This window comes from Ixodes scapularis, unplaced genomic scaffold (genome assembly GCF_016920785.2).
Source record: "Ixodes scapularis isolate PalLabHiFi unplaced genomic scaffold, ASM1692078v2 PGA_scaffold13__105_contigs__length_92229423, whole genome shotgun sequence".
NCBI lineage: Eukaryota > Metazoa > Arthropoda > Arachnida > Ixodida > Ixodidae > Ixodes > Ixodes scapularis.
This window is the reverse complement of record NW_024609839.1, coordinates 31,701,267-31,716,735: the sequence shown is the minus strand read 5'-3', so window position 1 is coordinate 31,716,735 and position 15,469 is coordinate 31,701,267. Positions and strand designations below refer to the sequence as shown.

Here is a 15,469-nt window from a genome sequence, read left to right as displayed (position 1 = left end):
CGAGTATGACCGAGAGAAACCAGATCTGTTAAAACTTTTTAAAATTTCTTAGGACGAGGGAACACACTGGCATGCTGGCGCCATCTATGCAGTGACTTTAGAACTGCATTTCACAAGAGCAACGGTTTTGCAGCATTTCCGAGGTCAAATGTGCGTAGTATACCTATAAGAAAGGCTCGTTCATTTACAAAAGTTTTTCGAGCCAAGGAAGAAAGGATAATGCACGGGAGAAATAGAAAATATGCCGGACCGCCAAGTTTATTCTGCTACCCGATAGTTGGCGCCTGTGTGTCCTCTCGTTGTAAGAGGTTTTAAGGAACCCAGTTTTAAGAAGTCGCAGGAGTGTGAACGGGCCTTTATTCTCGCAATTTCACCGCGACAAAGAAGCTTCTGAACCAATGGCGGTCTGTGCGAGTATACTTGTGCCAGGATAGGACCAGTGCGCCTCTGTAAAATCATGAACATTCCAACCCGACAGCATCTAATGACCCCTTTAATGCCCACAATGCTGTGGTGATGATATGACCACACTCTGGTGCGACGCTCATCTACGTCGAAATGGGCGGGGGCAGCGATCAAACCCAGGTAGGGATCCTGGGTTCTGCAGCACAAGCGACCGCTCCATGTGTTACGAGCTGCTGTCTTTTAGAATATTTGGCCACCAGTTGGCGAAGAAAACATACTTTTGAACAAAGGGGGTATTGATTATGTTTATGCCCCGACACCATATAGCTTTGTTTGGAGAAAACTTTAATTACCAATCCTTCGAGCCACTTGAAAGTCGACATTACCAGTTCCTCAATGCACGAAAATATTTGACCAGGCTTCGTTTTTCTCGTCTTAAAAATAGGTTGCCCGATAGCAATCCACTTCTGCTGAAACAATTAAAGAAATCCTTGCAAAAGTGAGCATTTCATTAAGACAATATGCCAAATATTAGTCGCCAATTTATCTGGAAAAAAAATAGTTCAGCCTTCCCACTCTCGTGAAGAAGGGAGACCAGTGGAGCTATACTCAACACACTGCCGCAACGCGCACCCGCGCCCGTTTCCTGCTTTTTCTCGTTCGACACGCCGCCAATTGTGGATACGTCTCCGGCGAACCACAGTCAATCGCACACGGCGCACGTGACGCCAAACTGGTAATCCACGATCTCGCTCCGGAACATTGCCGTCGCACCGGGGACTGTTCAGCCGGCGTGGAGTGCAGTCGTCGCCGGGCCTCGCGCTTGCGCTTGGCCTCCGTGGCACGATCGTCGTCTGTGGCGTTGACCCGCCAGCGCCCTTTACATTGCTGGTTCTGTTCTCGGCAGTGGCTATCCAGGCGAGCGATGTGCTCTTCTTTGACAAGAGAATCTGAAGCTCTCGATACAGTGGAAGTCGAGGCGACAGCGGCTTTGCGGCAGTTACGGACCCAATAGGGCTGCTGCGTACGTCGTCGCTCCTTCCGCAGCCAGTCTTCTTTCCCCGAAAGCGCACGCGGCTGACCCATCCTGAGTCCAAACCGAAACTAATAAGAGCGTAGGAAACAGCGCGCAAAACAGACGAGGACAAAGAAACACACGTGACGAGTGCTGCGCCCGTTACGTGTGCTTTTTCTTTGTCGTCGTCTGTTTTTTGCACTGTTTCCTACGATGAATTCCCACCAACGCGCCGCCCAACTATCCATTCTTCCATGATAGCTGGAAAGGTTGGCGCCATCTACCAGCGACGGCAACAACCATACTGGTTGTGTGCTTGCCGCTGTTGCTTATAGATGGTGGTAGCTGTCCAGAGGCGTTTTTGTCGACAAGTGTTTTGTACCGGACATAATCCTTGGGAACCTAGCCCTTAACAGCTTCGCTGTAATAGCGAGGCGAAATTAGTTTTCTCTCAAATAAATCGGTTCTCTAAAATTCAAAGCAAAAATGGAATGCAGATTTTGAAGAGTGTCACAGTAAACAATATAAATTTTTTTTAACCAAAGCGTCAAGTTTCGGAGTTGGCTAGACATTGTACATGACTCAAAAATTAGTGAAAACTAGGGTTGGGCGATTGATTAATCGATTGATTCTTTAGTCACAACTTCACCAACAAGTTAACCGGTTGGGCTCTAAGTTATGCACTTTGGGAAGACAGTAAAAATGGACTTTGTGCATGTTTTACCCATTTTAGGAAGTGGCAGTGTTGGTAGTGTTCCACAGTGAGGCACTTTAGCATTCCCAACGATTGTCATCCAGAGTGATTATAGTGTGATACATTACTGTAAAAACAATACGAGTTTCAAATTGCTTGCCCATTTTTTTGTGCATGCTTTTTATGGGCAGCGGTAATGCGTCAGTTTCAAATAGATTGTGCGCTGCGCCACTGATGAGACGGCAAGGAATAGTAAAAACAAAAGGTGTAGTTTGGCACTTTTTTAAGATATTAGGCCTAAAGATCAATGCAACCGATTAATTGATTAATTAATCGACGAAATGGTAGCAATTATTCATATTAAACATATTAATTGACACCCGACCCAAGTCGAGATTGAACGTTGGCAAATTTGCGGGTTCAAAACAAGCGAGAAACACCAACAGCACCGGTAAATCATCCACGTTGAGGCCCGTCCACACACTTGCGCCTGCTTATGACCGAGTTTTCGCAATCTCTTATGACAAGAGGACTCACTGGCACACTTGTACCACCTGGGAGGTGACCCTGGAACTGCATTTCACTAGATCAAAAGTTTTGTGGTATATGCAAGATCAAATACAAGTACTATCTGCAAGAAACGGTCGTTCATAACATTGTCAAAAGGTCTTCAAGTCAAGAGATTTTAAGAAATTTTAAGGGGTTTTAAAGGCTAGCTCCGGTCAAAAGTCGAGCCCAAAATAAATGATTGCTACAGATTTACGGAGACTAAATACGAGCACTGCCAAAATATTTCACGAACAAGAAACCACAATCCACTCCGAACACCGATATATAAATAGCTACCACCAGCTCCTCGGCGGGTGTTCGCTGGGTCGGCTGTTTGTCGAGCAACCTTGTGGCCCGACGTCATACTAGTCCCTTTCGTGCCCAAGGAGGCCAAACAGGTTACTTGTCTGTACTTCCAGTTCTTTCACCAAGTTTTTCTGTCACGTTATCCGCCGTCCCAGTGGACAATGCCGGTTTCTCATGTTCTAGTGGCAGTCTTTTGTAAGTGCTTTTAAGCGACTACGCACAAAGATTATTGACTCTCTGCTGGCTCGAGCGGGTTGTGGTGCCGAAGGTGGCATTCACTGGCGATTGACTACAGTTTAGTTCAACCCCACTCGGAGCGAGCTTCCGATTAGCTTGCCGAACGGTTCTGCAATGTGCATTGCACAGCACCAAGATTGTAGTTCTTCTCGGAATATAAGTGGGGCCCGTTCTGAGCCTGCATTCATCTTACAAACTTGCAACTTCATGAATGTGCACTAACATTTGCTACAGATGTTTGATACCTGCAAAGCAAAGCAGTAAAAGAGCCGTAACAGCTTACAAGACTGATCGAAACTGCTCTTAAGAATAGGCCAGTCCTTCATTTCGCGGTACCGTGAAATGAGACTTGCGTCACACAATGGCCATGCAGCTGATGACAAGCGTTGTTGCTTTCATGTCATGCTTGAGCCAGTAGTTTTGGTTTCGCCATAGACTCCCGAAACGAAACTTCGAGATCAAATATTTGCACAAGTACACGAGGCATTAAAAACAAAACGACATCATGTCATTTAGGAACACTTTCTGCGCTAAAAACAGCCGTAACCCCAAAATCAAGAAAATGTACCGGAGCTGCTTTTTAACGCGTCCAGTCCTAAGCAGTCACAAGTGTGCGAACAAGCCTTTAGTTTTGTATAGATAGGAAATCCCACGATCGTGCAGTATCATTGTCCTAAAACGCTACAGAAACGCTCGCAAAACACGAAAGCCACAGCTATGCCTACGTTTGCAGCAAACTGGTCGAGAAAACTTCATACCTCGGAAACGGCTCGTCAAGGGCTGCCGCCACCGTCTTGACGTGACCGGCGGGGGCCTCTCTCGTGACCAGGTCTACATCTTGCTCCGCGGAGCCAAGGACGTGATTGAACGACCTCTTCACCAGCAATTCTGTACGCTGCACAAAAAAAGAAATGCTCGATTGATCTTGATCCTACGAATGAAGTCGGCATGCACAAAATGTGTTTACGTGGCATTCTTCGGGATTTGTGATGTACATTGCAGCTTTCTTTTCCTTTTTAATAGCTCAGTTTTCGGATAAATAAAAAAATCCGTAAAACACTCGCCGGTAAATTTTCCGTCAATTCGGATTTATCCCAATTGACGGAGTCGCTGGAGCCGGTTGCAAGTTGGTCGAAGTCAAACTGACCAGCTTCCAACATCTTTTGATAACATCATTCTCATCGCTGCTGCAATCAGTGTCGAAGACTCCAACGAAGCGAGTGATGCCATAGACATCTCCATTTCGAAACCGCGTGCTCGAAATGCGGAAGGTAAACGTGGAAGCTGAAACGCAAGACGCTGAGAGAACCGAGTCTGCGAGTGCTTGCAAGGGGATGCCGCGTGTTGAGTGGATGACATTTCTGACCCAGAACACTGCAGCATTTCCGAATGGAGTGGATCCAAGGGTCCCGTATATAAATGAATTAATTAACGAAACTATCCCGCCATTTTGAAAACAAGCTTAGCAGGAGTATAGGAACATATAATGAGTCCTAGCAGCATAGTTATGTCATATTTTATTTGTGGCATGTCCTAACCTCTTTAAACACATTCTATATTTTAAAAATATTACGGAGGAAAAACAAAGGGAGTCTACCAGTACTTGTGCGAGACATCTTTTGGGAGGCAAAGCAAATAAGGTGCATGCATCTGACATCATTTACGTCACTGCATGCTCGAAAACTATGAAACCGGATGTCCATAAGCTGTCTGCTGGCACACTGTTGAGACGTATACCACTATTTTCTCCAGAGGGAAATTTCATGTGACATACTTTGAGCACGAAATCTCGCCGGATGCCATGTTGATGAAGTTTCGCCACGCATCTTTCGGAGCACTGAGGCATTGTTTTTCAGCTCGGTCGAGTTCTCCCGTCTCATAATTGATTGCGTCTGCCAGGGCAGTCTGCAACACAAAGGAGCATCGCCTGGCGCTCGATTTTTATATAAGACTGAACAAGAGCCGACGATCAAGAAGTCAAACCGTCGGCGACCATAAAACCGCAAGTGGATGCCACCCGGTTGACTCAAGAAGGAAACAAATCGGAATAAACTTAAATTTATGTAACCAAAATACGTTCCGGATCATTACTTACTGAGTTCTGTCGTCAACAAAGCCACTCGCCACGCTTCAGCATTTTACTGACGCCAGAAACGACGCCAACGACCGAGCATCTGTGTGCAAACAGCAAAGGTGGCAGACACTGTTCATCAACATGGCAGAACGCAGCTTAGTGTTAGGGAAAAGGCGTTTCGTGGAAGAGCCCCACTGGCTTGCGCGAAAATTCATCATTTTTCACAATATCTCATTGATTAATAAGCTATCCAAAATTTGCTTCAATCCGAATTTTGATAGTCCGAAATTTAGAAGTATTTGAATAGAGCAAATGGTGGAGCTGGGGGCACTTATTTCAGTGGGTTTCCGTTTCAGTAAGTTAAGCCGAATAGCCATTAGCAAGCATCCAAAGAACAAAGCCCAGACAAGAAAGGACTTGCAAGAACAGGACAGGAGAAGTCGGTGTTTGCTGCTGCTTTTGAGCACATAATGAAAGTAAATGTGCATGGTGTCATACATCACGATACAGGCGTAAAATTTTCTTTTATAAATAAGCCAATCAACAAAGTGCAATGAAACTTTCCACGGAAATGTCTTTAGATAGTGCACTGAAATTTCATGTGTAGACTCCTAAAAAAAATAATCAAAACAAAAACAAATTTTGTTATCCTGACGCATAAAGAAGAAAACGGAAACAAACCATCTCGTTGTTACTGCTCCTCACAGATGGCACCACATGAAACAAAAACATAAAAGCTTCTTCGAGATACACACAAACGCAGATACAGCGGATCCGAGCCTGTGTGGCAACATCTGCGAGTAGTAGCATCAACCAGACTGTTTGTATCAGTTTTCCTCAATATGCATACAAATAACAATTTTTTTCGGCTTGAATAATTTTTTTTTTTTTTTTTTTCACATGTCTACATTTTTGAAATTTGAGTACCTAAAATATTGGGGATGTGCCAACCTGACTTTCACTGAAAGATGGGCTAATCTGGCCATGGGCGTTTGTCCAGTCAAATCGGTAAATACCAAGATGGCAGTCAATAAAAACCTTTGGAGGCAGGGAGGGTGAACGGAATTGGAGAAAGCACATTTATGTTTACATGGGGAATGACGGGGTCCCCCATCATTTATCATGCGAAAATAAATAAACTAGTACTTATTCATCGTCACTGAACCCAGAAAACGACTCTTCTTAGTCAGTGCGGGATAAAAGGTGAGGGCTTTCATCACAAGTAGTTTTTTTTTCTTTGATTTGTTTGCTATTTTGTATTCCTGCCTGTCTTATTTACCAAATGTACCCACCTGCCAAAATCAATTTCAGGGATTGCAGTATCAATAAATAAATAAAATAAATAATATCGCAAAAAAGCGGATATCCCAGTCATTGCTCCTGGCGATCTCATGGCCACCAAAAACGGGGTGAATACTTTCGGCTGATGCCGGTACTTTGGAGAGGGTGGGCGCTTACAGTCAAACCCGTTTATTACGAACAGCAAGAAACGCTACGATCAGTTCGATATAGCAAGTAGTTCGATATAGCAAAAAACACTTACAACAAACTTCGACGATGAGTTCGTTGTAAGGCGAGAGCTTTTCTTTCTTTCTCATCTCTTCACTTCCGCCTTGTAACAACGCGCTATATAAAAAGCTTTTTTTTTTCCTTTTCTTTTTTTTGCATGCCTGCAGGTTTGTTATTTTAGCTTATCTCCCCTTCTGAATCACTTCTCTTCATGGGCAAACGCTTTGGTATGTTTACCATTTTTAGACCACCTGAGACTGGGTGGAAAAAACATGATGACTTCGAGAAGTCGACGTGTTTCTTCCACCCAGTCTCAGGTGGTCTAACAAAATGGTAAACCTACAACAGCTCGCCTGCGCCCGAATTAGTTTTTGCTTTGGAATGAAACTTTTTTTTTTTTTTCCTGTGCCTGCGTGCAGAGTGGATTTTTAGCTTTCTCCCTTTCTGAATCGCCTCTAAAGGCGCGTTCACACTCTTGCAACCGAGTACGACCGAGAAAGACTTCTTGGGACCGGATGCGCTGAGCGGAGCTGGTCCTAAGAGATCGCAAGAGGCTTAAAAACCGGTTTGGTCTCTCTCGGTCGTACTCGGTTGCAAGAGTGTGAACGGACCTTTAGTCCAATTTCGTTTGCAACTTGAGCTTTTGGAATTTTCTTTCTTTCCTACTTCTTTTTTGGGGGAAGGGACAGGCTAGGAGGCGATTGTTAGCGCTTTTTTGGAAGCCTTCCTGCGGGGAAAAAAGTTTGATATAGCCAATAGGTTGTTCGTTATAAAACATACTTTTACATGCATTTTTATTTAAATCTTCCGTGAGTTCGATATTGACAATAATTCGTTTAGAACGAACGTGGGTTCGTTCTAAACAGGTTTCACTGTATTGTCTACTTTGCAGAATTCCCAAGTTTGGGAAATGTCAATAGTGGGCGCTTGTACGAAGTGGGCACTTCCGCGGTATTTTAGAAAACAATAAATGCACCACTTAAAGAGCCTTTGTGAAAAGCTTAATTGCACTTCATTCATTGGTTTATTTATATGCATATTTTTATGCCCCAATAGCGCTTAAGAAAAACCTTTATATGAGGGCTGAACAGCCCTTTTCAACTGCTACAGACATTGTAAGCTGTGTAAGAGAGCACCCTCTCACCAGACATATCGAACAGCTCGAGTGCTTGGTATACTTTGCTTCAGCTGACGTCCGGATGCAGCCAAAGCTACGAGCTGATGGGTCCAATCAAACGGCGTCAAAAGTGCAAGTCACTGGGCCTTTTCTGCACGATTGGTTCAGCAATAATAAAACACATACAGAAACATGACAAACACCGTGTTACTGAACTTTCAACGCTGTTTGATTGGTCCCATCAGCTTAAAGTGTTATCTGCGTCCGAACTTGAGGTGGAACGAAATATAGAGAATTCAGAGAACTTGGGGACTTTTGCCAGCAAATGGATAAATAACTGTCTTCCTACTGCATAAGGTTTCTCCTTATGCACTTTAACAATTCCAAATGTTTGCTTCGAAATTATTTGAAGTGAATCACTGATCATTTCGCCCGTACATCCATGAGCGCGTCCAGGCTGTCAAGAAAGGCCTCCTCAGCCTCGACCATGCAGAACTCGCACAGGTGCCGCCTCGTGTTGCAGTTTTCCGCACGGAAGGTGGGGCTCACCGTGTACACCCTCGACAGGGACCTGCGGCAGACGACAAGCCAAGCGTCGCAGTCTTGCCATCGTGCCTCCTCCAACAGACCCTTTGTGGGTTTACAAACACAAGCCATCTCTTGCGCCCCAAGCGACTACCGGTAGCTCCGTCTAGTTAAGCATACCGCGCATGTTTATGCCACAATCCCTAGGACGTTTAACTGCCGCAGAAATGGCAAAGTTGGAGATTTAGTAAGGTCCTCCTGCTGTGTTACTATACACCATCTCTCAACTATGTTACGTCACACCGCGGCAGAGGCACTTCAGAAAATTTCCAGTCTGGAGTGTGGGCAGGGGTCGCCATGCAGGACAGGCATTCCTGTGTTGTTTTGGAAGAGACCAGATTAAAACCTGTCTTCTCGTCAAAATGCCGCAAAAGGGGCTGTACCAAAAGAGCTGAGAAAGGTGTGAAGATCAGTTATCCTGTGTTTTCCTGCCTGGCCGGTTCATCCGAGGATGTGGTAGGTGCCGTGAGAAGGGAAAACCAGACTCCGTAGGACAACTGTTGCTCGTGTCGGAAGCACTTTGGGTTGAATTCATGGAGACTTAGGGTTATCAGATGTATCTTTTTTGTTACAATGTGAACGCAGAAAAACTGTCAAGTTGTCAGAATTACCTGCAAACTATGTTCAGTGCATCTTCACATTCAAACTGCCAACTGCCCTTTCAAACTCGTCTGTTCTAACTGTCGTCTGCTCGTTCAAACGACAGCGGCCCGTAGACCAACCACTGACCCGGTAACTGCGACAAGAAGTAAGCGCAGGCCTCAAAAGACTTAAGTTTGAAGGCTGTTTGGGGTAAGTAGGCTCGGTGTGAACAGTAGATACAAGAAGATGTTGATTATAGTTAACAGTGGCCATCACCGACTTGTTATGCTCAATTACTTGGTTTGATGCTCCTTGCGATTTTCAGTATCAACATCGAGCCTCGCAGCTAGAGTCCTTGCAGCCCGAGCGACTTTGCGACTGGAAATGGAGGGTAGAATCTCATCATGTGAATCAGGCTTTAACATGCATTCTGCGGCATTCACGCGGAATGGATCGCTGCTTGTCACATTTATGCAAAGTTGTGCGGTGTAATGAGCCTCGTCAATTTCGCTCAGGCCACTAAAGTAGTAAGACATTGCTAGAGAGACATAGAATCAACACTTCCAACGCGGAAAACAGCACAAGGTCTCACAAAGATGCCAAAAACATCACATTCCAATGGTTTGTCGAAACGGGATGGCGCACTTCTTGTCCACACCCTACCACGCATACACGGCGCCGACGGCGTGCCACCAGGGGCGCTACTATTTGTTTGTAAATGCAAGTTGGTGCACATACCGCTGCAGGTTAAAGGGGCCGTGAAAAGTTTTTCGAGAATTCTGCTCTACGCGCTTATTTGGATTACCAGTCCTCTATTATGTAACTGACGTGCATTTGTTTTATCGTCCGGATTCATTTATTAGCGCAAAAACGACAATTTCAATTTCGGTTTCCCGGAGAGCTTCCCTCTCAGTTCTACGACTATACGTCACATCAAGACAGCCAATCGGAAAGTTTTGCTTTCTGACATCACACGTACAAGTCATAGACGACCAGATACTTTCCTCTGATGCAAGATGTCCGGTCAGCTGCAAGAACCACGGTTTGGAGGTATAAGACCTGACCTCTTTTAGTTTCCCTCAGGAAACACATATGCAAGTACACAGCTTTTAGTTTTAAATTGGTCGCTTTCAAATAAATGATGTGGTGTATCATTCCAGCTACTGAGAATGGGTAGTTCGCTGCGAGTTTGTAGCGATTGATGCCTTTTTCAAAGAGCATGAACTGGAGTCTTTGCATTAAAATGTGTGTGCTTCAATCACTTTTACCAGAGCAACTTCTGCAACCTGTATAGTACTGTATGCTGAAAAACAAAATTCCTCGTTGAATGCCAGAAAAGAGTTGTTCGAGAAATGATACATATATAACGATTTCCTAGAATTATCCAGTTTTTCTGTGGGTGCTGGTAGCACATAAAAGATGGAATGTATCAACGAGTTATTACTGTATTGAAGCTTCATAACTCATTGGCATCTGATGGTTATGTTACTTTTAAGAGATTTATCTATCCACAGATTTCTAAATATGACGAGTGAGCTTTGGCCACTTTATTTCCACATAAACCGTGTACAAAAATGCTTCTTCTAATTCAATTTAGAAAAAACTATTTGTTCTTTTTTACGCTTGGGGAAAAATGCTGTGAAATATTGACCGAACATATCGTGGCACATCCACTGAATACCAGAGAACGCCTAGTCAAGTGCTTTGAGCCGCCACATCCACAACGATAAACGGCACTCGCCAGCACTCCCGATTCAAGGGGGGAAAATCCTAACAATGCAACACATCCAGCCGTTTAAACTATGCGAAACTTGGTCACGGGATAGATGCCGTAGGGCCCAGAAAGAGTGTGAAGGTTCTTATGCACAAACCTTGAGGATTTTTGCAAAAGGTCTAGCACAGAAATTTCCCGCTCCTGCAGCCTCTACCATGCCGGTAGAAGCTGATTTCTTGCTCTCGTCTATACAAGGAGAGCGAGTAAAGAGGAAAGAAAGAGAGAGAGAGAGAGGCCAGCACGGCGGCTCGACTCGCCTCCCCTCTTCCAGTCGACTTGAGCCAAGAAATCATGAAGCGGGTGCTAGAAGCCAAGCATTTCAAAGACACGCCCTGCAGTTCTTATTCTGTCAACGACTGTAGCAATGACCTTTTCATCCGACATTTCAAAAGGTCATGGACGTAACTTGTTCTAAGGAAATGGAACCGACGAGTGTCTCTCAGTGTACGAGGTGGAATGGGTTCTTATCACACTCACATGGCGGCGGCTTCTAGGTGCAACTGGCCAGACACCGTCAGAAACGCTGGACCACCAAAAAAGTGCTCCCTGGCGGCAGCATCCTCCTTTGTGCCTTTCGATTCCTCGGCTGCCTGACTTGCCGGCTTCAGGGGCTGTCCAGAGAGCATTTTTTTAATATGACACGCTTTATAACGAAATGCTCCACACCCAGACCTTTGTCCATTTACGCATACCTCTTGAGGTGTGTAAGCGGCAAGGCACATCAGCGCATCCGGTTCGATTGCGTAACGGGAATCGAACGCAGAACCTCTTGGTCAGCAGTCCAACGTTCTATGCCAGGGGGGGCCAGGCTGACCTGGCCTAAGAGCCGCAAACAAAACCACGGAACTTCTAAAAGCCGCGGGGGGGGGGGGGGGGGGGGGGGGGGGGGGGGGGGGGTGCCGGCGCTTAATTTTTTTCAGTCTGACTGTACGTATGAGAGCACAAGGCTGTACGGCTGTACGTATGGGAGCACAAGGCTGTCAAACTGCAAGCTGCAGTGTGCTTTATTCTGAAATCCTTTCTTTTTTTTCTCTGTTTTTCTGGGGAGACGCGGAAAGGGGCGAAGGAGGGGGGGGGGGGGGGGGGAGGGGGGTCCCCTCACGAGGGATCCGCGAGCCGCACTTGAACCAGCAAAGAGCCGCATGCGGCTCGCGAGCCGCGGTTTGGCCACCCCTGTTCTATGCCTACACAGCCTAGGGTGCAAGCCCTGGATTTCCCACCACAGTTGCAACATGCCTATACTCCTTGTCATGCATGGTGATGTTGTAAAGGTGGGTGGTGGCAATTAATAAACAATCTGTTCTTCTTGATATATTGGAACGACTCTTTATCGTATTGTAAACAAATATAAATGATTGCTCCTTTAAAAAATTAATTTCATGCATTATAACTTTGGAGATAAAAGGTTGCTGCCAATGTTTTTTTTATAAATTCTCTTTATAAATTTATTCAATTTCCGGGCATAGTGTGTACTGATCTCACATAAAAAAAAACCGGATGAAAGTGCAGTATGTGTGAGATACCACCGTTTTCCCCTTCAACCCAAACACACTTTCCCCAAAGGAGTGAAGAGCCCAAACCAACATACACTAAGCAATTCAAAGTGCGTCCCTTTTCCTTACTTTTAATGCAAAACATTTTCCTCCAAGCGACCAAAAACAGACAAGCCTTCCCACACCTTCAAACCGGAGGCCAAGGAACAAAAAAGGGGACGACACACACAGAGTGCTTTGCCCAAGAGAATTTCCCAACTGTGAGCAAACGACCCAGGATACAAGGGTCGTTTCAGGTTAATCGGGACTTCTATTCCTACAGAGGAAACGGAAACTAAGACAAGCACAAAACAATGTCCACTTTACAAAGTATTCCTCGTCCGTGTTCAGCACCACTGCTATCGTTTTTGCAGCATCCCGATTCTTTTAGTGTAGAATGAACTAGGCTGCTTGACGGCAGGGCCGTACCCAGAAAAAAATTTCGGGGGGGGGGGTTTTCGGGGACAACGGCGGCCATTTTGAAAGTGTCTATTGTCTTATTTTCGCCTATGAATCATGTGCATCGGTGGCATATAATGGAGAGTTACAGCAAACCGGAGAACCGGTCCCGGTTTGGTACCCGGTAGCCGACCGGCGCCACTGCGCGTGCGCAGAGGTGGAGATTAAGATCGGCTGGCTGCCAGTGCACCGACCAGGGCCGTACCCAGAAAAAAATTTCGGGGGGGGGGGGGGGTCAGAACCCCCTATCCCCCCCCCTGGTTACGGCCCTCCTTGACGGCAGTCAGACAAACATGCCCGTGCGGTTGACCTGTCACCAGCTGTCGTTCTTCCCCAATCTGTTTCCACACTGTTGTCCCTGACATCGCTTGTTCCCCGGACTGTGCTTGGAATCTTCTCAAAATTATGTGCCACTGCTCTACAGCTACACATTCCTCATCGCCATGATAGCTAGAACTGTTGCACATGTGCCAAATACGTCAATCTGGGCATAGAATATTCAGAAAGGATTACAATAACATCCTCCACAAATTTCATCCGTTGTTCAATGATATCTTATGGACAAAAGTCCCAGTCAAACCTGAATGACCTTTTTACACACTTTCTGTTAACTACAGTGTTGTCAGTCATAGCTTTCAGACTAGTGGCAAGGAAATTACTATACTCTATCTCACTAGTTGTGCACAGCGCTACCAAAGGTACAGGGACGACAGCTTAACCCACGCAGTTGCAAAAGAGGGAAAGAAGGAGCTCGCGCCTTAGTTGAACCCTCTTTTGCGTACACCCTCCCCCTCCCTCGCTGTTCACACCTTCAGAGATTAGCCCGCCACTCAAAACTCGTACGAAAGTGGCTTTTCTCTTTCTCCCACCCATGGCTCCCATAGCAATACGCACAACTACCAAGATATAAAAGGCATCCACGAGACAACCGAACACTGTTTTCTGCACCGCAAACATGAACTAGGCATCGTGGACAACTCAAACTCTGTCAGAACGTAGCCCCAGCCATTTGAGCAAGATGCCAAAGTTTCAGCACCAACCGTCATCTTACTCAAAAGTTATGTGATTTTCTCCGCGACGTCTAGTTTATTTTTGAGGTGTGAAAAACAAAGTTTGGTCTTGTCACAAACTCCCTGTAGATCCAGATCGCATTCCTAGGCTACAAAGTGCTCGTCTGTTGTACATGTCTTGTTTTGACCATTTTTTTGTGAACTCTGTTTGAGAATGAATCAGTACCAGTCAACCCAATTTTAAACACTTCAGAAACAATTTTAAGTTTGTTATTAATTTTCTTGACTCCCACTACACAGATGTTTCTTTTCTCAAATTCTACACTACGTGGCACTGCACCGTAACGCATTATATTCCAAAACATATTACACTCGTTACTGGAAAAGGGGGTTTCTTTACAGCGCTATAAATCAGCGCCAACTCGGAGATGTACTGCACATGAGAACCAGTCTCGACAGAGACAACTTCCGGCATTTGCAGAAGCCATGCGAGCTTTACGACGGCAACATCCTCAAATGCATTCGCAAGTTCGCTCTCGGCTCTTTGTCGACAAAACGCAGACGCTCTCACCTTGACGCTGAAGACGTCGCCGCCCCCTTCGCAGTCGTTGGACGTTATCACCGGGGTGTGAACGTGGAAGAATCCCTCTGCCTGCGGCGACGACGAGACAAGAGTTGGCCAACCGTGACGCCACGGCAATTGGAACGCCTCTACGACCGGCGTGCTCACCGCACCCTATGAAAATATCCCTCGATTTCCGCCTAAGAACGTCACAGAAGCGTTACGTTGCCATTGGCCGCGATCTCGACGGTGGATGTGATGAAAGCTTCGGCGGCCAGGACTCGAGACCTCGCGACAACAGCGACGCTTGCGTTCGTTTTCGCCAGGGACTTTACACCCAATCGCCAGGATCACGACATCAGACAGCGTAACACCGCGGCTTTTACGACATCGTCTTTTGCCGCTCTGAGACCACTTTTGACACGCGGGCAGAATGAGACGCTGAAAACAGGCCGGCCGAAGACGCGTTTCCAGACGTCCTAACACGAGCGAACATTTGTTGGGAGGATCACCTGGAAGGCCGAGTGCACCGCCACCAGGGCGGCGCTCCGAACTCGCAGCAACGCGGCCTCCTGGGACAGCCGCGGTCGAAGGTGGAGGAAACTGCGCACGTAGTCCGGGGCATAGTTCTTGCGGGGCCTGAAGGGAAATTTCTGCCAAGGTCGGCAGAGCACGGGCGAATTCACTTCAGTCGAGCCGCTAGTCTCACGTCGAGCACTCGCGTAGCACGCAGGCCGAAGGCGGACACGGTTTCCCGAGTTACTAAATGTATTTTCCGAATAGCCTGGGCCTTACTCTTCTCGGCATGCTATTCATTATATCTCAATTCAAAATAGCTTTTGAGAAAATGGCAAATGAAGGGTATGCAAAATATTCCAAGCTTTTTTTCTTTTTTTTTTAGCTTTAATTTAACACCATCCAACTTCTTGTAACTTGACAATAATAAACTGTATGCCCCCCCTCCCCCCAATACAATGTTTGACACTACATTTTTATTGTAGCCAGCCTCTCAAATCAAATTTTAAAGTTAGTAACTTTGAGAAAAAACATTATTGTGAC

General features: G+C 45.9%; 1 protein-coding gene across 1 annotated transcript in view; it reads right to left on the bottom strand.

Moving 5' to 3' along the window:
• Positions 1-15,469, bottom strand: part of LOC8041195 (probable asparagine--tRNA ligase, mitochondrial) — a 48,819-nt gene that overhangs the window by 21,867 nt on the left and 11,483 nt on the right. Inside the window, exons 4-8 of the mRNA XM_029985172.4 lie at positions 14,923-15,063; positions 14,420-14,500; positions 11,325-11,458; positions 8,345-8,477; positions 3,965-4,101 (exon numbers count right to left, since the gene is read on the bottom strand). Coding sequence (XP_029841032.2) covers positions 3,965-4,101; positions 8,345-8,477; positions 11,325-11,458; positions 14,420-14,500; positions 14,923-15,063 — 626 coding nt within the window. The remainder of the gene's footprint in view (positions 1-3,964; positions 4,102-8,344; positions 8,478-11,324; positions 11,459-14,419; positions 14,501-14,922; positions 15,064-15,469) is intronic.